Raw genomic sequence first — 20,608 nt, forward strand, 5'->3', positions numbered from 1 at the left:
TACCCAGAATCGGCATGAAGAGTGTAATCATCCCTATCCAGCCATGAAGGGTCCTACCTCGAACATCCACCCTATCGACAGCTGAGGGGGTTTATCCCTTTAGCAAGGACTAACCCTAACCAGCCGATCAGAGCAATCAGACCTAGGGATAGAATATAGATGGGCTTTGCTTGCGAGCTTAAGCATAGCGTGGATTCACCGATTGCAGTACCACGGACGTCGAAGAAAGAGAGGGTTAAGGAATCGTATGGGGGATGGAGGACGGCGAGATAGCTTAGAACCTGAGGGTAGGAAGGGAAAGAGTCAAAAAAAGGCAGATCGGGAGGACGATCGTGGGGTTAGGAGGAGCAATGTGGATGGGGCGTAGAATCAATGGTAGATGTGCGTCTGCAAAAGAAATACAAAAAATTTTTGTTCTCTTTTTTAGAACCCGCTGGTATCATGCGCTAAAACGTTGTATAAATGCCTATGGAAATAAAAGATATATCGAGTCAGTGTCGGAACCCACGGTTTCGCCGCATCTTCAAATATGGGAGGGAAGAGTGAATACCTGAAAAAATTGACGAAAGCCCTTTATATCTAGCATTTCTAAAGATCCGACATATTCATTAACAAGATCAGGCCCCATTCCCATCCCGGGTAGCTCTGTTTCTCTCAGCCACCGAACGTATTCTGGGCCTGTTTTAAGGTAGATTATTTTTTGAAGAGCCGCTGCCTCTCCAAGAACTTGCTTCGCCTGTGCGTCCTTTGGATTGAAAGAGGGATTCATGGGCAACGCCCAACAGAGTGGAGAGAAGCGCGTAATCATGAATTGTGTGAATCCCGGAAGAGCAGATTGTGATGGGGTTGTGCCATTCGCAGGGTTCGAGGGCTGCACAACGTCTGGTCCACCCCAGAGATTAGACATTCGAGATAGTACGAGGAAAGCCATTTTAGCCGTAGGAAAATCATCAACATCTTTGGCGAAATGCTCGATGGTGGTGATAACGGTCTCGAAAATAGGTTGATTTGCTAAAACAAGCCGTCAGTGCTTCCAGTCATGACCCAGGGCCGGTATAATAATAGACACTTACCGGTACTGATGATCACTGTCCCTAGATCATTATTGAGGATCATCAATAAAAAGTTGAGATATTCCCGTTTCAACTCAGCAAGCTGAATTTCATCGTCCGTTCCCGTTGTTGGCTCAGAGATTCCCGCGAAAACACGCTGAAGGAAGGGGGTGAGGAGGGTATCCAGAATTCCATATATCTCAGTTTTAAATCCGAAAATCACTTGGTCCAGAAGACGCAAAAACAGGGCCATCTCATCTTTCGATGAAGTCTGCGTAAGTAATCCATCAATCCATCGTGGCAATTGAGGTAGGTTGTGTGATCCGCGGACACCAATTAGCCTGGAGAATGCTGCTCGAGCTGCTGTTCTAATACTGAAGGAAAACTTTAAGGATTCAAGGGCTACCAGGGTTGCTTCGGCCACTTGTCCAAATGCTTCCGAGATCTCTGGCGCGGGTGGCACAGCCGGACTGGATGTCCCTGGTATCCAGTCAGAGAAGCCCTTTGCAAGAGTGCCTAAAGCCATGATATCGTGGTGAATTTGTAATAATGCTCGCTCATCATGCGATTTTGCGGCCCCTAAGTTTCTCTCCATATCAATGAATATAGGGTTCATGATAGACTGAGCATAGACCACTTGTTTGTCCAACGGGACAGAGGAAGTGGAGCAAATTGTGCCGATTGCCTCAAAAAGATAAAGCTGGTTATTGAATAATGCATCAGCCGATCCTTCGTGGTCTTCTGAGGACATATCATCACCGTCAGGTCCTTCCACAGGTACCTCCGCATTGATAGTGAGAAGGTCGCCCAATGCTGCAATAACGGTCTGGGCAACATTTCCGATATAGTTTCTCAGATGCTTGACAAGACGATGGAACAAATACCAAGATCTGACTTTCACTTTTGTCATTTGATGATGAGCCAGTTGAAGAAACCCCTCCAAAACTCCGGGTATAAATCGGGCGTGATGTTCGAAGAATGAGCTATATCTGACACATATTTCCATAAATTGCAACTGTGTCGCTGGATGACGGAACGACCTTATATCGGATTCGACCATCATGAGCATCATCTCGATTAGCCGTTCAGAAGCCGGGTTATTAGGTTTATTCTTGGTATATAATCCTCCGCATCGGACAGCAAGTTCGCCGAAGAGGAACATTTCGTGTAAAGCAAGATCAAGATCGCGCCAATCTATCTGACCTCCGGACTGCCGCACATTGTGGAATGTTGCTCTTACGACTTCACTCACAGCATCCATATAGAGTTGCTCATTGGTAGATGCAATGATCTGCTGGAGAACATTTAACCGCTTCCGTAAATCCTGGAATTCCATTTCATCCATCTGATCATCTTCAGTTCCCCACGACGAGGTCTCGTCGTAGCGCATCTTCTGAATAATAGCCTTCAAGATTGGCAATAACATAGCGCTCTGTTGGGGAATAATGGCAGGATTCCTCTTCGCCACCTTTCGGAGATATGATAGGAGTTCGTTTACACAAGGAATGGCAGTGGAACATATCTCATCATACTCGTCTGAGAAATAACGTAGGATGTGAGGTAAGAACGCCTGCAGCAGGGCCTCAGCCTTTTCCTTCGTAGCATTGTCGGCATCCTCACTATCAAGAGCTTTCACGATATCAACTGTCGTAATGTTCACCAGCTTAGTTACGGTCTCGGCGAGATCGGTATCGTATTTAGAGGTAAATCGGTGTTCGTGCAACGGAGGACTCGCAGTAAGTTGAGCTACGATGCTCTCAAGATTCAAGTAGACAATCATGTCAATTTTGTCAGCGGGCTTCATTTTCTTACCCACAATCTCTGTAAACACGTCAATGGCAGCATCCCGAACCTTTTCTCCCCCTTGATGAAGATCAACATCCTTAACCCTGGCGAGCTGACGGAATAAAAGGTCGAGCATCGTTTGGTTGACTACCAAGGAAATATTAATCCAGCTCACCCAGCTCCCGATTGCTCTAAGGCACATTTCAGCAATTAAGTCGTTTCTCTCCTGCCATTGCGAGAGAATATCCTGCCAGGATGTAACAAGCTTCTGAACATCTCTTTCGCGAATAAGATCCTTCAAAATGTTGGCCCTATCCTGCTCAGCGCGAGAGCGTGACACAAGCACATCTCCAATCTCGTCATGGATCGAGTTGATAACACGGAGGTAAAATATAATACCCAGGGTATTATCCCGCACACCACTATCCGGTCCATTATACGTTAAGCGTAGAATGTCATCGAAGAAAGTATTCCATTCGGTTGCATAAAGGGCAGAAAATAGGTACGTTATTGTCTGGGCAATTTTGTTCTGGATATTCGAAGGATCCGATTGCGCCGCGCCGTCGGGCCCGTACATCTGCTGCAGGTATGTCAAGAGATTGTCCTTGATAAAGCTGAGGCCTTGGATGTCAACCAGCCCGGTCTGGGTAGCGCTGTTAATGATTTCCAAAGCAACATGGCGAACTACATCCGAACGTCTCGGGGTTTTCGTAAAGAGTGACAGACAGACCTGCCAGCCGGAGGGGTCTGCTCGGAGCTGATTGAGATAGTCGAACGCTTGGGCTTTGATGGTCTGGTCAGAGGACGGGTTTCCCGCGATCTCAATAGCATTTGCTACCTGGTCAGATATGAAATCCGTGTCAGCTACTCTGAGCTCGTCGCGGGGTCCAAAAAAATGCTACAGCGGGGCAGAGCGCTACGCTATCGACGGTGGAAGCAAAAGAAAAAAAGAAAAAAAAAAAATACCTGTTCCTCCATCTTCCCCCAGCTCTGGCACGGCACAAGCTCCTCCTTCGGCTCGCTGGAGGGATGGGCGGTATACTTGTGACGTACTTTATGCAGCTTCAGCCAGGAGAGTTATGTTGCGGTAGACAGTCGCTGCTAATGGTGAGGATCATGTCACTTAGTCAAGACAGTGGCATTGCGGGCTGAAAACTAGGACTTTTTTCACAGAGGGACAAGATGCTCAGTCAGATTGATTGATCAGTTATACTTTTTTTTTCTATTCAGGTAACCAAATTTTCGAGAGAATATTATGAGAGAGATCGTCGTTCGGTGCCTATTCGGCTGAACTGCTCATCACCGCACATTTCCCGTCATTTGGGCAACTGGGCACACAACGTTCTGCTGGTCACGAGCCCTCCAAAGCCCCAATCTAATTAAGCTTCAACCACCCAAGCTTCTTCCAGATCCCATAACGTCTTCTATTTTAGGGCTCCGGTCTATGGGAGAATTAGGCTCTATACAGAGCCCTTCGTCTACAGAACATGGGCTATTTCTTATCCCGGACTAATCTGGTCCACAGTGACACATCAGGTTTCTGGAAATTAACTAGTTCTTTGAGACTCTTGCTTCAGCACTTGCTTCTCCATCATCTCAAAGCCTTCCACAGCTTTTCCGTGTTTATCAAAAGTAGTCGGCTTGTATCCATCGGCAATCCTTTCAATGAATTCCTCTTCTCTCCATCTCTGTGCGATCAGGTCCTCAAATGTTTGGCCTGGTGACCTCTCAACTGCCCAAACGGCTTTGTACGCGGCTCCCAATGCACACGCATTCTCCCCAACGTCCAATCTATATACCCCTTCCACTCCCCCTAGGACTTCTCCGGCAACCTTGGCAATAGCATGGTTACGGGAGCCTCCGCCTACCAGGTATACCCGACGAGGCTGCGCCGGAACACCTTCTTTGGGACTGTGAACAAGATCCCTAGAACGTAGTCGGAGTGAGAGCATTTGACTTTCTACTATCGCACGGGCGTCGTCAAATGGGCGATTCCAGCCGTCGGAATTTTCCTGGAGGCTGTGGTCTTCGGGTTTATAATTGAAATGCCATTCACCATTGCGAAGGTTTGGCACAATTTCAGGTCTGGGGAAGTAGAGTCCCATTTTCATCGGATCGGAATCATTTTCTTGTCCAGTGACAGGTGTCTCTAACACGATTCGGTCGAAATGTTCCCATGAATTTGAAGAATGTCCAGCTCCTAGTTTATCATTTATTGCGTCCCTGACTTGCTCACGAGCAAGTCCTCCGTTCTTATAGCAAAGCATGAACATATAGAGGCCAGGCGTGGTTGGGTGGTTGAAAAAATGGGTTGAAGGATCTGGCCTGTACTCTGGAGTCGACATGAGAAATGTAGTTGAAGTTCCCAAAGATACTATGGCATCCAAGGGCCTCAATGGAAGTGCGAGAATTGTTGAGGGATTATCCCCAGTGGAGAGTAATACAGTGCAGTCGGGATGAAATGCGTAGCGTTCGACAAAGTACTTGTGAATCTTTCCGAGATGTAAGCCGCCATCATGCGGCACGTCGCCCAGTTTCTTCTTCAGCTCATCTACGCCATACTTTCCGGCACAGAATTTAATCAAGTCGTCATTCCAAGCATTTCTCTGCATGTCCCATAAGTTCATTCCGCAGACATCAGAGATGTCAAAAGGCGCGATCCGACCTAGAAGTACCGAAGCTAGGAACGACGAGACAAGTGATATGCGCGATGTTTCCTGATACTCTTTGGGATGTTTCCGCTGGAATCTTAAGATTTGGGGGCCCGTAAATCTCTATGGTTGTCCGTCAGAGCTGTGCAGAATGTCGTGTATATATATCCTTTCCTTTTGTTTTGTTGTTTTTTTGGGGACCTACATGATGGGCTTTGCTCCCAGTGACCTGGGCTAGTTTCTCTTTACTCCCAAGAAACGCATCAAACTCATCGCATTCCTTTTGCGTGCTCGCATCCTGCCAATTGGGACTGTAAGGGTAGGATAGCGCCGCTCCAAGCTGCTCCTCCAACGTTTTCCCGCCATCTAGGCCATTTAACGTCGTCTCCGCGTTGCTATTCCAATAGACACTGCCGTGCTGCTGCCCTGCCCCGCTAACGCCCTTCACCAGACTAAAATCTAGGCCTTGGTCTTTTAATTGTTGCAGGACATGATCCAACGCTTGCAGCCACATAGTCACGGGCGCGAACACCTCGTGTTCGGCTTCATTGGTAAGGACTCCTTTCTTTACATCGAACCCTTTCGAATCGACATCGAAATCGAATTTCGCAATATGGACGACCTTGAGGTCCGAGGCCACAACGAGACCCTTCAATTGCTGCGTCGAGAGATCGAAGCCTATGTACAGAGGGCCTTGCGAAGCCATTTTTGTTGCATGGATAGCAGTGATCAAGCTTAGGAGGACAGAAGGTTGTCTCAAACAAACCAGGCACATATAAGTCAAATAATTGAATGGATGTTTAAACGCTCATAGACATCTCTATAAATTCTTTCCCCAGTGGTACTCAGTAGCCTCCAACTTCGCGTTTTCGGTGATGTGAATGTCCCATGCGATCAGCAAATCCAGTTCTGTTCGCAGGCATGCTGAGGGGCTGCGATGATGTCAGATGGACTTGGGCACGAACTAACAAGCCATGTGCTGTTTTCCGTAACTACGTAACTAAATTGAAACTAGCTGAGCCAACGCAAGACCATGTGATTGACCGCTCAGGGAATTTTTGAACCCCTTCGCGTGGCTGCAAGGAGGGGCCCAGCCAGATTCAGGATCGTGATAATCCTCAGCAGGACCGACCCAGAGCCGGAATGTGCCCCCCAAACTTCTCGGGTAGCGAGAATAGCCCTCCAGGATAAGATGCCAGGCGCCGGGGTGTGATGGTCTTTGCCGGCCAGGCTGCATACGATTTACTATATAATATGACCATAGTAATAGTTGAATGGGTATATTCGAAATCTATCCGAGGACATACAAAAAATCCAGTCGCCAACCTCGAAAAAAACGCTGGAAATGTGGCATTTCAAGATCAAGCTACCAAAGCGCGCCACAAAAGCGCGCCACAGAAAAAGCCCCCAACCCCCCTCTTTTAGAGTAGCTGCTTGTATGTACGTACTTTGCTTCACGGCAGGAGTTCGGAATAGAGGCACCCCTGAATGTATCATCTCCTCCTGAAGCATGCCCGAAGCCGTAAATCAAACGGCCTCATAGGGGAGGTCAGGATAATACATTTTGCGCATATAGCACAAGAGGGTCCACAAGATCGATTTGAAACCTGTATCACGAGCTCACCCACGTTTTCGAATACCATTTTGTTGTAACTTTGGATTAGAATTGATGGCTGTTTCGGCGCCGCTGTGCTCTATCTCTGGCTCAGGGCTACTTCGAGGACTGATATCCGGCGCTATGAACTCTTCCGCAAAGGTGACTTCTTTCTGGTTATTTGGCGTAAAGCGTATCTTCAACCGTTTGACGCTCTTAACGCGCGCACCGACTCGCTGTCGGACCAACTCCTCAATGTGTCGTGTATGGCCGACCGACCAGGTTTCTGGAACTGCCATCTCTATATCCATGAGGTAGTTCGGACCCGATTTGATACCCTGAATGTCACGAATCTCCACTTCAGAACCGCTCGACGCGGTAGCCAATGCTTTCATGGCTGACTTTCTGACGGAATCGATCATATCTTCGTCTACGCCCACGTCTGCCAGCTCCAACAATGATGTCTTTGAGTTTCCCCATCCCGCCCTGATGACCATCAATGAAATTAAAAGTCCTCCGACGGGGTCGAGCCAGGATGCATCTGTGAAGACATGTGCTCCGCCAATGGTCAACAGTGCAACAATGCTTGTGAGGGAGTCAACACGGTGGTGAATGGCATTGGATGCAAGCACGGACGACTTGCGTTGAATGGCAATTTTCATAGCTAGGAAACAAAAGAAAAACAGCCACATCAGTAAAACTCTCAGGCTCGGCGTTCAGTTCTAGTTTTAAGATCGACTCACTCGCATGGTACAACCATTCTTTAATCACAATAGATCCTGCGGCTAGCCAAGCAGCATTGATATTAGGCCCAATTGCAGGCCCATGGCTGTGACTGTGTCCGTGAGAATGACCATGACCAAGAAGCCCCCAGTGGGCAGCCATGTCTGCAATATCTGGAAAAGCTTGAACAAGCAAGACTTCAGCTGCATTTAGGCCCATGAAGAAGCCTCCGCAGAGGAGCAAGCTGCTCACACCCAGTGCTCCCAAGGTTTCCACCTTCCCGTATCCGGTGGGAAATTTCGATGACGGCGGTTTGAGCGACCAGGTTACCGTTGCCAAAGTCATAAAGTCCGACACAAGGTCTGTGAGAGAATGATACGCGTCGGCAACCAGCGCTTGTGAATGGAACATATAACCTCCGACACCTTTTCCGATAGCCATGGCGAGATTGGCCAGGAGCCCAATTCGCGTTATGCGGACGCCGGGATCGCTCCTGTTCTTGGAGACAAGGTAGGTGGTATCATGGTGATGGTGGTGGTGGTGGTGGTGATGCCCATGGCTGCCATGGTTTCGGACTTGGTGGCTCGACATGGCCACGAGGGGCGCGAGGAGAAAGGGGCGAGAGGGTCTGTCGGTGGAGATCAAGGGGTGCGAGAGGAGTGTCGCTGGTTTTTGCCCATACGCATGAGCACGAAAGGGTTGGGAGGAAATATCTTTGGCTGATGTCTGGAAGACACGTTGCTGGATCGAGCTGCAGCGTCGTTCCGCGATCTCGTTGGTTGGTGGGACGGTTCGCTCGTGTGGGCGTCGGCAGATCAAAAGGCTGAGTCTGACGGTTCCGCTTCTGGCACGCGTGCTCAGCTGTGTCAGCGGCATCACCCCGTAAAGCGACGGCCCAGCACAAGCTGGACCGTGGAGGATGTTTGGTGATTTGTTTTCGAACTGCCTTATTTCCTTCGAGCCGGGATGGTTTAGTTATACGTCTGGCCAGCTTACACTGCACTCCGCGACAATTATATCCAAGGTACTGTCGAAGCTGCAACGGCCAAGCTCTCCTTCTTACTCACCAAGCTCCAGGAACCTTTTTTGACGCAAGCCAAGCTGGCAAAGGCCTGGTTTCAGTGCCGCAGAAATTCACCGGGATCCATGGGCTCTTGGAGCGAGCAGCTTTTCTTCTCGCTTGCTTCAACAAGCCCTATTCACCGTCTCGCTCGCTGCCTTTGTTGATCTACGATCTCTCTGCACTAGTTTACCGACAAACCCTGGAGAAATCTTGGTCGGTGCGAGCCATCCGAATCGAACCACACAACCCGCCTTTTCTTACTAACGGAAGCTCAAGGATTCGCGACGCTCCGCCAAGACCGGATCCTAGCTCACTGGGGGCAATGCACTGATGTTTTGAGGCCGATGAAACGTTTCCAGTTAAAATCTAGAACCGCAGCCTCAGTTCCTGAAGATTGCTAGATCTCGGAACATCCGGCCCAGACAGTCGTGTCAAAGCCAAAAATTTGCCCAATTCGTCCCACGGAGGCACCAAAATATCCCGAGTTAGTTTGATCATGTCTTGCTCATGACCAGGCGGTTGAGAATTCCCTTCACTGCGCCCTTCTCACCGCCCATTATATTCCCGTCCTCAGCGAACACTCTATCAGGTGCGATCGATGCGATAACAGCTTTCCTCTCCGCTCCACCGTCGCCCCTCCTGAGAGGTACCGATGTCGGGTTGAATGCCCAGACGGTACTTCTCACTGGTGCGGGCATATCCGTTGCCTCTGGGCTCTCGGATTACCGTGGCGAAAATGGGACTTACAGACGAAACGCATCGTACCGTCCGATCTATTTTCACGAGTTTGTGACCATACACGAAGCGAGAAAGCGATACTGGGCTCGCAGTTTTGTTGGATATCCCACATTGCGCGACTCTGGCCCGAATTCCACACACTTCTGCATCGCAGAGCTTGGGCGCAAAGGTTACATCAGTTCAGTGATTACGCAAAACGTGGACTCGTTTCATAATGTTGCCCACCCAGACCTCCCTGTCCTAGAGCTTCACGGATATCTACGATCTATCGTTTGTGTCAATTGCCGCCATATGATGTCAAGAGAAAGCTTCCAAGAATCTCTTCTGCGCCTTAATCCTGCTTGGTCGGAATTTTTAGCTCGCGTTATGGAAAGCGGAGCTTTGAAGACTGATGTGTCAGAGGAACAACGCCAAAAGGGGCTGCGAGTGAATCCAGACGGCGACGTAGAAATTCCCGGTGCCCATTACTCGGATTTTCGCTATCCACCGTGCCCCAGGTGCCTGCTGACACCTCCGTATCTGCAGGATGGGAAAACCAAAGCAATAGTAGAGGCGGAACCTGACGGGGCCTGGTCACCACGGTCCAGGGCCGGAATCCTCAAGCCTGCTGTTGTCATGTTTGGAGAATCCGTCGATGAAGCCACCAAGACGGCCGCTGAAGAAGCAATTGACGAGGCGGGCAAACTCCTCGTCATGGGAAGCAGCTTGGCAACCTTCTCCGCCTGGCGGCTTGTCGAAAGAGCGCAAAATCGAGGAATGTCGATTGGCATCCTGAATGTGGGAGGTGTCCGCAACGAAGCCAGTTTATTTAAGGAGGGCAACGAGCATTTCTGGCCAATGGCACGTTTGCGATGTAGCGAAAAGACGGAACTTGTCCTACCTGAGGTGGTTTCAAGACTCGAACAACTTGGCTTTCGCTGAGCATGCATGGAGAGTCGAGGGCTTTCGTTTACGTCAAGTAGGAGCGGTCAACTCACCGATACTTGTATGTATTGCTATGGGACAAAATATTGTATGATCGCACACATACGCAGTAGACCAAGACGGGGCCAAGACGGCATAGTTCCCTCGTCCTTCCTCTGTACTCCGTAGTCAACGAAGGAATAGGATTGTTTTGCAATTGTTTCAACGCTAACGAGGGATGGGTTAGGGATTGGTTGATACGGATGGCCTTTTTTCTTCAGACAAAAATAGCCACCGGCGCTAAGAGCGGCTGGGCACAAGTTCCGCTTTTAGCTTTGACCCAGGAAGTTGGCGGGGGCGCAACAGATTATCGTCCAGCGGAAATAACTACATAAAGGCTGGCATGGACAACCGTCGATCTATCAGTGTCGCTCCCGCAAATTCCCAATCCTGCTCTCGTAACCTGGCCTCTTATTTGGATATTAAACTGTGACTTGCTCCCACCTATTTTTGTTATTAAACCGCGCAGCCCACGGTCCCGATACAGAGGTACAAGTCAGGCAAAATGGATAAGCGCCAGCAGCCGAGCTCGTTTCAACAGCTCGAGAAGGTATGTTTTATCATATTCCCCTCGCCTTACATAGTTATAGGATGTTCAGCTGACTTAGGTTCTAGCTAGGTGAAGGTACATATGCGACTGTATGTCTTACCTCGGATCCCTCCTCCGATAGCGATTCGGCAAAGCTAAACCTCCCGATTAGGTATTCAAAGGGCGCAATCGCCAGACCGGCGAAATGGTTGCATTAAAAGAAATACATCTAGATTCAGAGGAAGGCACACCGTCAACCGCGATAAGGGAGATTTCGCTCATGAAAGAGCTCAAACATGAGAATATCGTCTCGTTATATGATGTGATCCATACCGAAAGTAAATTGATGCTCGTTTTCGAATATATGGACCGGGATTTGAAGAAATACATGGACCAGCGAGGCGATCGCGGGCAGCTGGATTACCTCACTATCGTATCCTTTATGCAGCAACTCCTCCGCGGCATCGCATTTTGCCACGAAAATCGCGTCCTTCACCGGGATTTAAAGCCTCAAAACCTTCTCATCAACAACAAAGGAAAGCTCAAGCTTGCAGACTTTGGCTTAGCGAGAGCATTCGGTATTCCGGTGAATACTTTCTCCAATGAAGTCGTCACTCTTTGGTATCGAGCGCCCGATGTGCTACTTGGAAGCAGGACATATAACACCAGCATTGATATTTGGTCTGCTGGATGTATCATGGCTGAGATGTACACGGGCCGTCCGCTCTTCCCAGGCACTACGAATGAAGATCAGCTGCAGAAAATTTTTCGTCTTATGGGAACACCCTCCGAACGCTCGTGGCCGGGTATATCCCAGTTCCCGGAGTATAAACCTAATCTCCACGTCTACGCAACTCAAGATTTACGACTGATCCTCCCTCAGATCGATCAGCTTGGTTTAGATCTCCTTAGTCGGATGCTTCAATTACGGCCTGAGATGCGGATCAGTGCTGCCGAAGCGTTACGCCATCCCTGGTTTCACGAGTTAAATCAGATGCAGGCGCAGGAAGCTCATCATCAAGCTGCGATTCATCAGCAACAGCAACATATGACTGCCGGATATGGCGCTCAAGGGATTGTTTCACAAGGCTACTAGGAAAAATCTTCGCGACCGGGTGGGATATTGGTTTTCCTTTTTATAGCGAGGTGTTTTGAGCTGGGTACCGTTGTCTCTTTTCTTTTCTTTTCTTTTTTTCCTTTTTTCTTTTTTTTTTTTTTTTTACACCTGTTACTCGTAGATTCCTGATTTTTGATGATTTCGATCTATCTCAACGGTAGTAATGCCTATTAACCCTTGAAAACTGCGGGCATATGTCCACTCATTTTCATCGTCAAGCACACACCGACAATAGTACTCCGTGCGTTAAACCGCTGGCTGAGTCACTGGCCAGCTGTATTCAGTGCCAAGACGACGCGAATGTTCAAACCACGTGATGACGCGTTGATGCAGGTGTCTCGCGCTGGATGTTTCCCCCGCCGTTGTGAATCGCAAACTCTTCAACTTGCTCATCAACGGAATGTCTTCGACGACCCCTCCAGCCGACAATCGGCAGACTCAAAATAGTGCACAGGAGGGCTCGCCGTCCCCTCCGCCTCCGGCCCCTGTGCCTCTCACCCCAGGCCCTCGTGCGGCTCGGCTCCAACAGATCTTTAACCAAGCATTACTCCATACCATTCGAGCAAATTCCTATTCTAATTTTGCGTCTTGTTTTCCCACACCGGCGAAACATGTCCCGCACAGTCTCGAGTCAGTATGGAGACAACTGAATGCGAAGTTGGAGGAGAGCGCGAGAGCAGAGTTCGATGACGTGATACGGGAAAGAGAGGTGGTCAAAGGGTTAAACGAGTTGGATAGATTAATCCGGGAAGCGAGAAAAAGGAAGGAAAAAGGAGAGGGGGGAAGTAGTGTCTCGTACGTTGGAGTCATTATCCTTTTGCTTCCATTTATCTTGAGTTGACCCCATTTGGATTCGACGACAGCCCGCACACCCTTGGCGCGAATGAATTATATCAGGCACACCTTGCCCCTTACCTCAGAGAGGCGAAGGAGACTCTCGATTCGAAAATGGAAGAGACTCAACAGCAGAATATACAATTGGCCGAGAGGATACAGAGCCAAAGACAAGAGATACGTCAATTACTCGAGAGTCTGGAGGGAGTTGTCACAGATGTTGGCGGCGCCGTGAAGGCAATACAGGAATTCGATCCAGATAGCAGTCTAAGGAAAGAAGCCGAACGCATGGATGAAGAAGTCAGATCGATTCAACATGATTGATGCACATCTCCGCCAAGTCACCCCGCGGTCCCGATGCGACGAAAGGAAGTTCAAGAGAGCGATTATCAGTTGAAACAAAATCCTCAATATCCTACAGTTTTCACGTGGCACGGTAGCTCGCTATATAACTGGCATGGAATATTGCGTGAAGGTTTGCACTACGAACCAATGCTGCATAGCCGAGCATATTGTGCGGGAATATCGACGACCATACTACGGTATACACGCCTAGCAAAACATTGCGTTTCCGTTACCCAACAGAGAGAATTCAAACCCGAGAAAAATTTGACCAATTCGTCACATATTAGACCCTGAAACAATACCTGAATTATTTCCAAGTAAGTAAAATGCCTCCATTGACACTTAAAATTTGGTTCAGCTGTATACCTTTACCGAGCCCTTCTTTGCAACTTCGCTTAAGCCTACTAGGACTCTACCTTATGCTAACTCTATATTAAGATCTATAGTTTCAGAGCACTCGACCTTTCACTGGATAGTCATGGTAACACTTCTGTAGGTCACAATAATGTTTCAGCCATGGCAGCTGTAATGCCTAAGTTATTTGCAACATCTGTCAGAGCGCGCAAATGCATTCGGCCCAGTGTTCCTGCATGGATGTGATACACCGACTTCCGGGTTTCCGCCGGATGGAGTGGATTGTGCCACAGACTCGTCTTTCTCTCTTCTGCTCCGAACTGTGTGGGACATGCTGTGCTGTAAAATGATTCACAGGCTGACTTTCCCATTAACAACATGAGAGTTAGCGGCCATGAACGTTTATAATGGGCAATGGCCTGTTAAGTATATTTTGGATGAGTACAAACCAGGCAACTGTGAAAGAAGGCCTTGCATATTTTGGCCGGAGTTCAAGCAGCTGGTGTCAAGTGATTCCGATGGGGACATTAAATCTCAATTGAAGTTTCTATTTTACTCCGCACACGTTCCTTAACTCCGCAACTCCGATCCCCCGCCCACCGCATCTTCTGCCCCATTGTCATGTGCGCTTCGCCCTTGTTCTACCTTTAAATTCTCCATACCGCTAAATGGCTTAAGGTGATTCATTTGCGTTTATCCTTCTACATGATTCCTTCATTCATCACAATCATATGCATCTCAAAGTTTCCAATTCAACTCTGTACTGGATAGATTGGCAACACCACGATAGAAATAGTTCTTATCCAGCTTAAAGATTGCCAAACCATTAATGGAGTCTTGCATGAATCTGAGCGCTACCCCTTACCGCACAATGTCCGGTTTTAGCGTCGCACATTTCACGGAAAACAGGTTAGCATCTTTGCTGGCTATTCCCCAACTTCAGCCCCTGTTTGGGCTCGAGTCCAGGTTCCAGCACAGTTGGACTACACTCTGCGAACTTAGCCACACGTCGTTGTCCATGTTGCTGTAGAGGACTCTACATGAACGCAGACAGGTTGTCCATGAGCGCTTTTATACTGACAGCAAACTCATAAAGTGAGAATTTTGGTGACTGTTAGGGAGAATGGGACCAAGAATCACCTGAAGTCCAAGCGGGGGGAACGCAACGGTCGCTAGAATCATCCATATGCCCAGCTGCCATTATCCGCTGTAACGTCATCAAATCCAACCACCTTGCCCATTAAGACCTAAGCAACAATACAAACCATTAAAGTAAATTTGCATCGACCCAGGGGAGGCTCTGGTAAAGTACCTGCTCTGGCTGTCTGTGAAGCGCAAAAGGCTGTGATATTATTGGCGGGATATAAAGAATCACGGCTTTTGAGGCAACATTTCATGCTCTGCATCTATTTACAATCATCAGCGGTGTGCGCTGGTTTTGCCATTCCATAGATACTGGCTACACGAACAGCCATCTAGCTAGCAAATGGTGCAGGTCCCCGGTTTAAAGTTAAGCATGGGTAGCTGGTGAGAGGTTTGGTTCTTCCTTCGAACCGTATAGGACACCATTAATTAGTCATTCCTAGTGTCATTAGAAAACGATCTCGTCCGGTGCCATGTCATGTAATATCTTCTCCAGGTCATTGTTGGTGATCAAGCCATCCTCAGCCATGTCCTCCGCGACTTGAGTTAACCCCTCTTTGTCACTCGTTAACAACGATTCCATCTGGCTAGGATCCCCAGAAAGCACCTTTGCTAATGCCTCTTTGAACGTCCCTTCTCTCTCCTCCGCTGTCCATCCATCTCGCCTAGCTATGGCCGCCCCTCCCCGGTAGTATGTTTCCGCGTTTTTTAGTAGTAGTGCACTATTTGCGCTTGCTGGCCCATAGTTCCACGGAGCTTTTCCCAAACGTAGCCGATACATTTCTACATCACCCCGTGCGACGTGTATTTTGGGAAGGTTCTCGCCAGCACTGGGCAGCTTGGAGGCGGCGGTCAAGAAGTCCAGAGCCGAAGAGAGAGATTTCCATCGCAGATCCAACGCAATCTTTAATTCTTCGGGACTATCGGGGCTGAATGTATCTGCCATGGCAGAGTTGAAAGCCACCAGTGCTTCTGCCTGGCTACATAGACCAGCCGGATCACCCGAAACGTCGAGTCCATCGGTATAGGCGCTATTGAGCTCATTTTTATATGTTTCAAGATCGATTTGCCCATTCCGATACACTAGCTCCGTAAATGCTGCAATAAACCTGGCACGCGCCAACGCGATGTCCTTCTTTCGATCCGTTCCCTCTGCATACGCGTTGATCTTCTCTCTGAGAAGATCGGACGAATACTCCTCGATCCAGGCCAGGCTGGTACTGGAATCGTATATGAGCAATCCACAGAGAGTCGCCAATGTCTCGAGTTGCGCTATAGCAGTGTCGACTAGGGTGTTCTTAGTGACTGGCTCGACCACAACTGCCCACTGTTCTACCGGTGTGGACGCGGGCAAGGACGACTCCGGAGGTGGTAATTGCTCAGTCTCAGGCTGTTCGGATATGTTAGACTCCATTGCGTTTACTTGCTCTTGGTACTCAGTAAAGCGCAACTCTTGGATCGCAAGACATCTTTGGAACAACTCGAGCGCTTCTTGAAGATATTTGATAGCTTCTTGGGCTTTGTGACCCGAAGGATGCTTCCCCTCACCAATCACCTCCGCTAGGCTTGTTAATACTTGGGCTGTGTTGAAGAGGATATCTGCGTTGTCTTGGTCTTTGCTCAGCGCCTCCCTATGGGACTTTAGCGCAATCTGGAGAATTTCAGCCATAGGTGCAGGTAGCTGAGAAGCGAGCTTGGGATGCTGAGTGATGTCATATTGTACCCGAGCCCTGATGCTGTCGATTAGTATGCGCAAAAGTGATGCGCGTTGGAAAAAACGGAAGGCGTTGAATGGAAACATACTTGTTATAGGCGAGATCAAAGGAGTTCGGGTACTTTCTTAAACCCGTATCATAAGTATCTATTGCCCGCATGAAGAATCGCATGGATTTCACTGCGTCCCCAGCGCGCCATTTTTCACCAGCTTCTTCGAACTCGACGCCCTCTAGAGCCACTCCAAGTTTAATGCATTGCGTCACAGCTTATGGACATTGTTGAACCTGCGAGCGGAACTCACCAGCAAGGTATTCATCTGCCGTCTCGGGCTCCTGTTTATACTTGTTAGAATACGCGATGGAAGAGGCTATAAAATAGCCATATCGACCAAATGATATTGTGTTTGCCGGGTAAACCTTACTAATTGCTTTGCTTTTTTCTTAGACTTTGTATCCTTGAGCAGGGTTTTCGGCTTCGGCATTGCAGCAAAGGGAGAATTTTCTCTTTAATCGTAGAAGGAAGGATAACGCAGTTCTCGGACTATTTGAAGTCAAAAGTCCGTGTATACTTATTTGAGTGCTAGTCGATAAAATGTGGGCTTCCGGGTTGAATGTGAGGATGCGGGCTTTTGATGGCGAAAGGTGGGATGGCGAAGAGCACTTGATTGATAAGATAAGATTGTACTTACCCACAGCCACCCGTCCAGAGCCAGCAAACACAAAAGCATGAGCATTGTTTACCATCGGATGAAACGAATCGAATTGCCGTTGCTTTGTAAATCCGTTTCCTGTTGGACAGATTACCTGGTTCTGGTCGACATCATCCTCATCGCAACCAGAAAAGTGATCGCCCTCCTCCAAATTAGGCCCTGTGGATGCCGGTACTCAAGACTCGGAGTTCCGCGCATTGACAGGCTACATCCCGCAGTTTAATTATGCATCCTGCAGATTCCAGGGTCCAGGACCGCAATTCCTCCCGATTTGCGATAGGTCAAAATTGTCAGAGAGCCTGCTTGCCACGGACCAATTTCTGAGCAATGGGAGTTACACGGGAGAAATCCGGAGGTCATTGTCATTCTGAACCGATCAGATGGACCGGGAACAGTGAATGTGGTTACACGGCGCTTTGCATCTCTGGCTTCGTATGGATTCCATGGTTAAGATATGATTGCCCCTCCCGGCGCAGAGGTAGCTTGCTAGTCTGGAATATGATAGTTGGATGCCCGCTTGTCCACTGCTAAAACTCATGACCTGGATGGCAAAGATTGGTCGTTCAACCTTCACGCGAACGCCGAACTGGGCTGGCGGAACATGGAGACCAGGGTAGCGGCAGCACACGTGGTTGAGGATGTCTCCAGAGGGAGGACGAGAGGTGACATCCAATCAGCCACATTTCTAATAAAAAAAAGGGGGTGCTTCCCCGTTTGACCCTTCGCATGGGCTGATCATCGCTTCAGATGGCGAATCAAACTTGAACTTCGCAAATATCGAGTACCCTTGTTTTTAAGCCCGCTCAACCGGTTGACCACACGGGAAGGAGGAGGAAAAAGCAAAAAGTATCGGCCTCCATGTAACTGCGCAGGGAAGACGGAGGCGAGGTGCATCAGCGAGCAACCTCGTTATCTGTCTGTCTGTCTTGTAACTTACTGTACATACTGCCTGTCACGATCTCCCATGTGACAAGTTTGTTTTTATTGTGGAACCCTTTGCCGATGGTCCAATCATTTCCACCCCCTCAGGGGATTCACCCGAGTTTGTATGGATATCCCTGCTGTGTCATACACAAGAAAACCACCTCCATTACGGTCCTGAACATACAATCTTACGAGAACAGCGGGCGCGAAACGCAGCCCGGACTTTCGCCATCCTGCAAAAAGTCCTGGACCAGGCTGCTCCTTGAATCCCTTCTCCTGTCCCTCCATTGTCCCTATATGTGCCTTATGCTTTCGGTCTCCTGCAGTGATCCCAGATAATTCGTCGATTACACATTTTGTGCAGATCCAGAGCATCTTTCCTAGAGGTATGGATGAACCCGATTCCTCAGCGGCTACGGAGTACCTTGCCCGCGATCCTCCCCACCCGGTCCGCTATTCCCTGCTGCTGCTCCTGACTTTTATTCCGTGGCGATGAGTTGTCGGCATTCCACCCAGATCGTTGGCTAACGTATCAAGAAAGAGGCCGAATTTCGACTCGGGCTGATCAACACCATTGCAACCCGCACTCGTTTCCACAGTTCCTTATCGCGCCCCAAATTCAAACATTAAACAACCAGATACCCCATTCATATGCTTCCAAGAATGGCAAGGAGACAGTCTCTCGAGTCCCAGCGACCTATCATGGCACCATCGGTATGCTTTTGACGCCCCTTGATTCTTTTTTGCACCCGTGAATTCCAAAACTCCCCCCCTTCTCTCCCTCCATGAAGCGCACGAGGCTGATTTGTCCCAATCTAACAGCTCAGTTCTCAGCGGAACTCTCAACGCTTCTCCACGATCAGCGATCGTACCATCTCAAGCAGCATGACCAGCGAAAGCCGACTAAACGAAATTAGAGAGCTGGGCGAAGGCCTGGACCGCCTGGAGAACAAGCGCCTAAACCAGCAGCGGTTCGTGCCCAGTGCGGAGAAATCCGAAAATCTCAGTAAATTAGCCCTCGGAGCGAAAGTCGAGCGTGCTTTGAGACGGAGAATGACCAGCCAGGATGCCGTCATGCGCAAGCCGATTATTTTGGACGAGAAGAAAGCATTGAAGGTCGCCGAAGCGCCAAACTAGACCGATTCATTTATACCCCCTCCCTATTTAACGTGTCTCCGCGATTTTATTTGACTTGCATCACCATGGATATTTTTTCTTTTTTTTTAAACAAAACTTCCCTTGATATTGTCTATCGGTTATCCGCTCCCTCAGTGGGGGGCCATGACCGTTTTGGAGGGAGTTGATTATATGCGGGTTTGATTAGCAGCTGGATGTGCATTGTGACGACTCTTTCTAGATACCAGTTTTCATGCCCAGTGACTCGATGTTTGTGATTCGATTACAGGTTTCCCCATACATGTTTTGATAGTTTAGAAAAGTGCAGATGGCCAGGCTCTTGAATTCCTCAAAATATATAGATGACCTTCTAGTAATAAGATAACCGTCTGCCCTCCCCTCCCTCTACCTCTTTCCCCATACAGAATCATGAATTTGCCAGGCTTGCACTCCATACTCAAGAGTATTTGTGTTTCTATTAAAGCACCCTACTGAGATCTGCTGCATATTGAATTCATGAACGGATTGGAAAGTCTGGACCGTTGTCATCGGTTTATTGGATAATTAAATGACTGTTGCAACAGTCAACTTGGATATAAATGCGATTCTTTTCCTATTCTTCAGACAGCAATATTTTTCGGAAACCCAAGATTGCCCTAACAACCATGGAGCTTTGCTTGGTTTGGATACAAAGTCTCATGAAAGAGTGACCATCACATAAAAATTCCGTTTCCAATACAGATCCCGATTATATAGGCCCATACCATCTCATACAGATTAAGAACTGTTCTCTGCAACCCGGCCCCTTGGGAGTCGACGCCGGGTATTTGATTACTGATAATATACTTGCTCTCTTCAGGTAGGGGGTTTAATTGGGAGCTATATGTATATTCTGACCATTCCTGCCCATCTAGACAAATTACGCCATTTTCTCCAAGTGATCGAACCTGAATCATAACGAGCCCACTAAATAGCATGGTTTGCAGGGTCATTGGGACGTAGATGGAAAACCCATCGTCTGATCACCAGCTGAGTAAACAATTATAAGACCCACGTGTCTTGAGAAATGTGTACTGCTCTTCTTGGAAGACCTTGGCTGGTATGAGCTGTTCTTCCACCCTAATCATAATGGAGCTCCGAGACACTACGGCAGAAGACGCGACAGTAGAGAAAGTCTCTCCAGGGCCATTCGCCCACTCTGATGCTCTTAGCGACCAGTAGAACAAATGCAGCAAACACCCAGTAGTACGTT

The 20,608-nt window shown here is 48.5% G+C and overlaps 8 protein-coding genes across 8 annotated transcripts; 4 read left to right on the plus strand and 4 right to left on the minus strand.

The window, feature by feature from the left end:
- Positions 1-145: 145 nt before the first annotated feature.
- Positions 146-4,143, minus strand: LOS1 (pre-tRNA nuclear export protein). Its single transcript, XM_003071528.2, has 4 exons — positions 3,804-4,143; positions 1,074-3,675; positions 551-1,011; positions 146-466 (listed from the first exon to the last, which is right to left on the minus strand). The coding sequence occupies exons 1-4, from the start codon at positions 3,813-3,815 to the stop codon at positions 440-442; spliced, it is 3,102 nt and encodes a 1,033-aa protein (XP_003071574.1). The 5' UTR covers positions 3,816-4,143; the 3' UTR covers positions 146-439.
- A 211-nt stretch (positions 4,144-4,354) lies between these two features.
- Positions 4,355-6,194, minus strand: D8B26_008088 (uncharacterized protein; the record flags this gene model as incomplete). The annotated part of the gene is made up of 2 exons (XM_003071527.2): positions 4,355-5,611; positions 5,694-6,194. The coding sequence occupies 2 exons, from the start codon at positions 6,192-6,194 to the stop codon at positions 4,385-4,387; spliced, it is 1,728 nt and encodes a 575-aa protein (XP_003071573.2). The 3' UTR covers positions 4,355-4,384.
- A 563-nt stretch (positions 6,195-6,757) lies between these two features.
- On the minus strand, positions 6,758-9,020 carry D8B26_008089 (uncharacterized protein). Its single transcript, XM_003071526.2, has 2 exons — positions 7,826-9,020; positions 6,758-7,746 (listed from the first exon to the last, which is right to left on the minus strand). Exons 1-2 carry the CDS (start codon positions 8,679-8,681, stop codon positions 7,109-7,111), a joined length of 1,494 nt encoding a protein of 497 aa, XP_003071572.2. The 5' UTR covers positions 8,682-9,020; the 3' UTR covers positions 6,758-7,108.
- A 292-nt stretch (positions 9,021-9,312) lies between these two features.
- D8B26_008090 (uncharacterized protein) lies at positions 9,313-10,665 on the plus strand. Its single transcript, XM_003071525.2, has one exon. It carries the CDS (start codon positions 9,376-9,378, stop codon positions 10,525-10,527), a length of 1,152 nt encoding a protein of 383 aa, XP_003071571.1. The 5' UTR covers positions 9,313-9,375; the 3' UTR covers positions 10,528-10,665.
- Positions 10,666-11,182: 517 nt separating this feature from the next.
- Positions 11,183-12,397, plus strand: PHO85 (negative regulator of the PHO system). Its single transcript, XM_003071524.2, has 2 exons — positions 11,183-11,208; positions 11,271-12,397. Exon 2 carries the CDS (start codon positions 11,304-11,306, stop codon positions 12,192-12,194), a length of 891 nt encoding a protein of 296 aa, XP_003071570.2. The 5' UTR covers positions 11,183-11,208; positions 11,271-11,303; the 3' UTR covers positions 12,195-12,397.
- Positions 12,398-12,615: 218 nt separating this feature from the next.
- Positions 12,616-13,687, plus strand: D8B26_008092 (uncharacterized protein; the record flags this gene model as incomplete). Its single annotated transcript, XM_066125751.1, has 2 exons — positions 12,616-13,010; positions 13,079-13,687. The coding sequence occupies 2 exons, from the start codon at positions 12,616-12,618 to the stop codon at positions 13,371-13,373; spliced, it is 690 nt and encodes a 229-aa protein (XP_065981835.1). The 3' UTR covers positions 13,374-13,687.
- Positions 13,688-15,339: 1,652 nt separating this feature from the next.
- On the minus strand, positions 15,340-16,560 carry D8B26_008093 (uncharacterized protein; the record flags this gene model as incomplete). The annotated part of the gene is made up of 1 exon (XM_003071523.2): positions 15,340-16,560. One exon carries the CDS (start codon positions 16,558-16,560, stop codon positions 15,340-15,342), a length of 1,221 nt encoding a protein of 406 aa, XP_003071569.2.
- Positions 16,561-18,891: 2,331 nt separating this feature from the next.
- On the plus strand, positions 18,892-19,377 carry D8B26_008094 (uncharacterized protein; the record flags this gene model as incomplete). Its single annotated transcript, XM_003071522.2, has 2 exons — positions 18,892-18,954; positions 19,063-19,377. 2 exons carry the CDS (start codon positions 18,892-18,894, stop codon positions 19,375-19,377), a joined length of 378 nt encoding a protein of 125 aa, XP_003071568.2.
- Positions 19,378-20,608: the final 1,231 nt, after the last annotated feature.

Source organism: Coccidioides posadasii, chromosome 5 (assembly GCF_018416015.2).
Source record: "Coccidioides posadasii str. Silveira chromosome 5, complete sequence".
Classification (NCBI taxonomy): Eukaryota; Fungi; Ascomycota; class Eurotiomycetes; order Onygenales; family Onygenaceae; genus Coccidioides; species Coccidioides posadasii.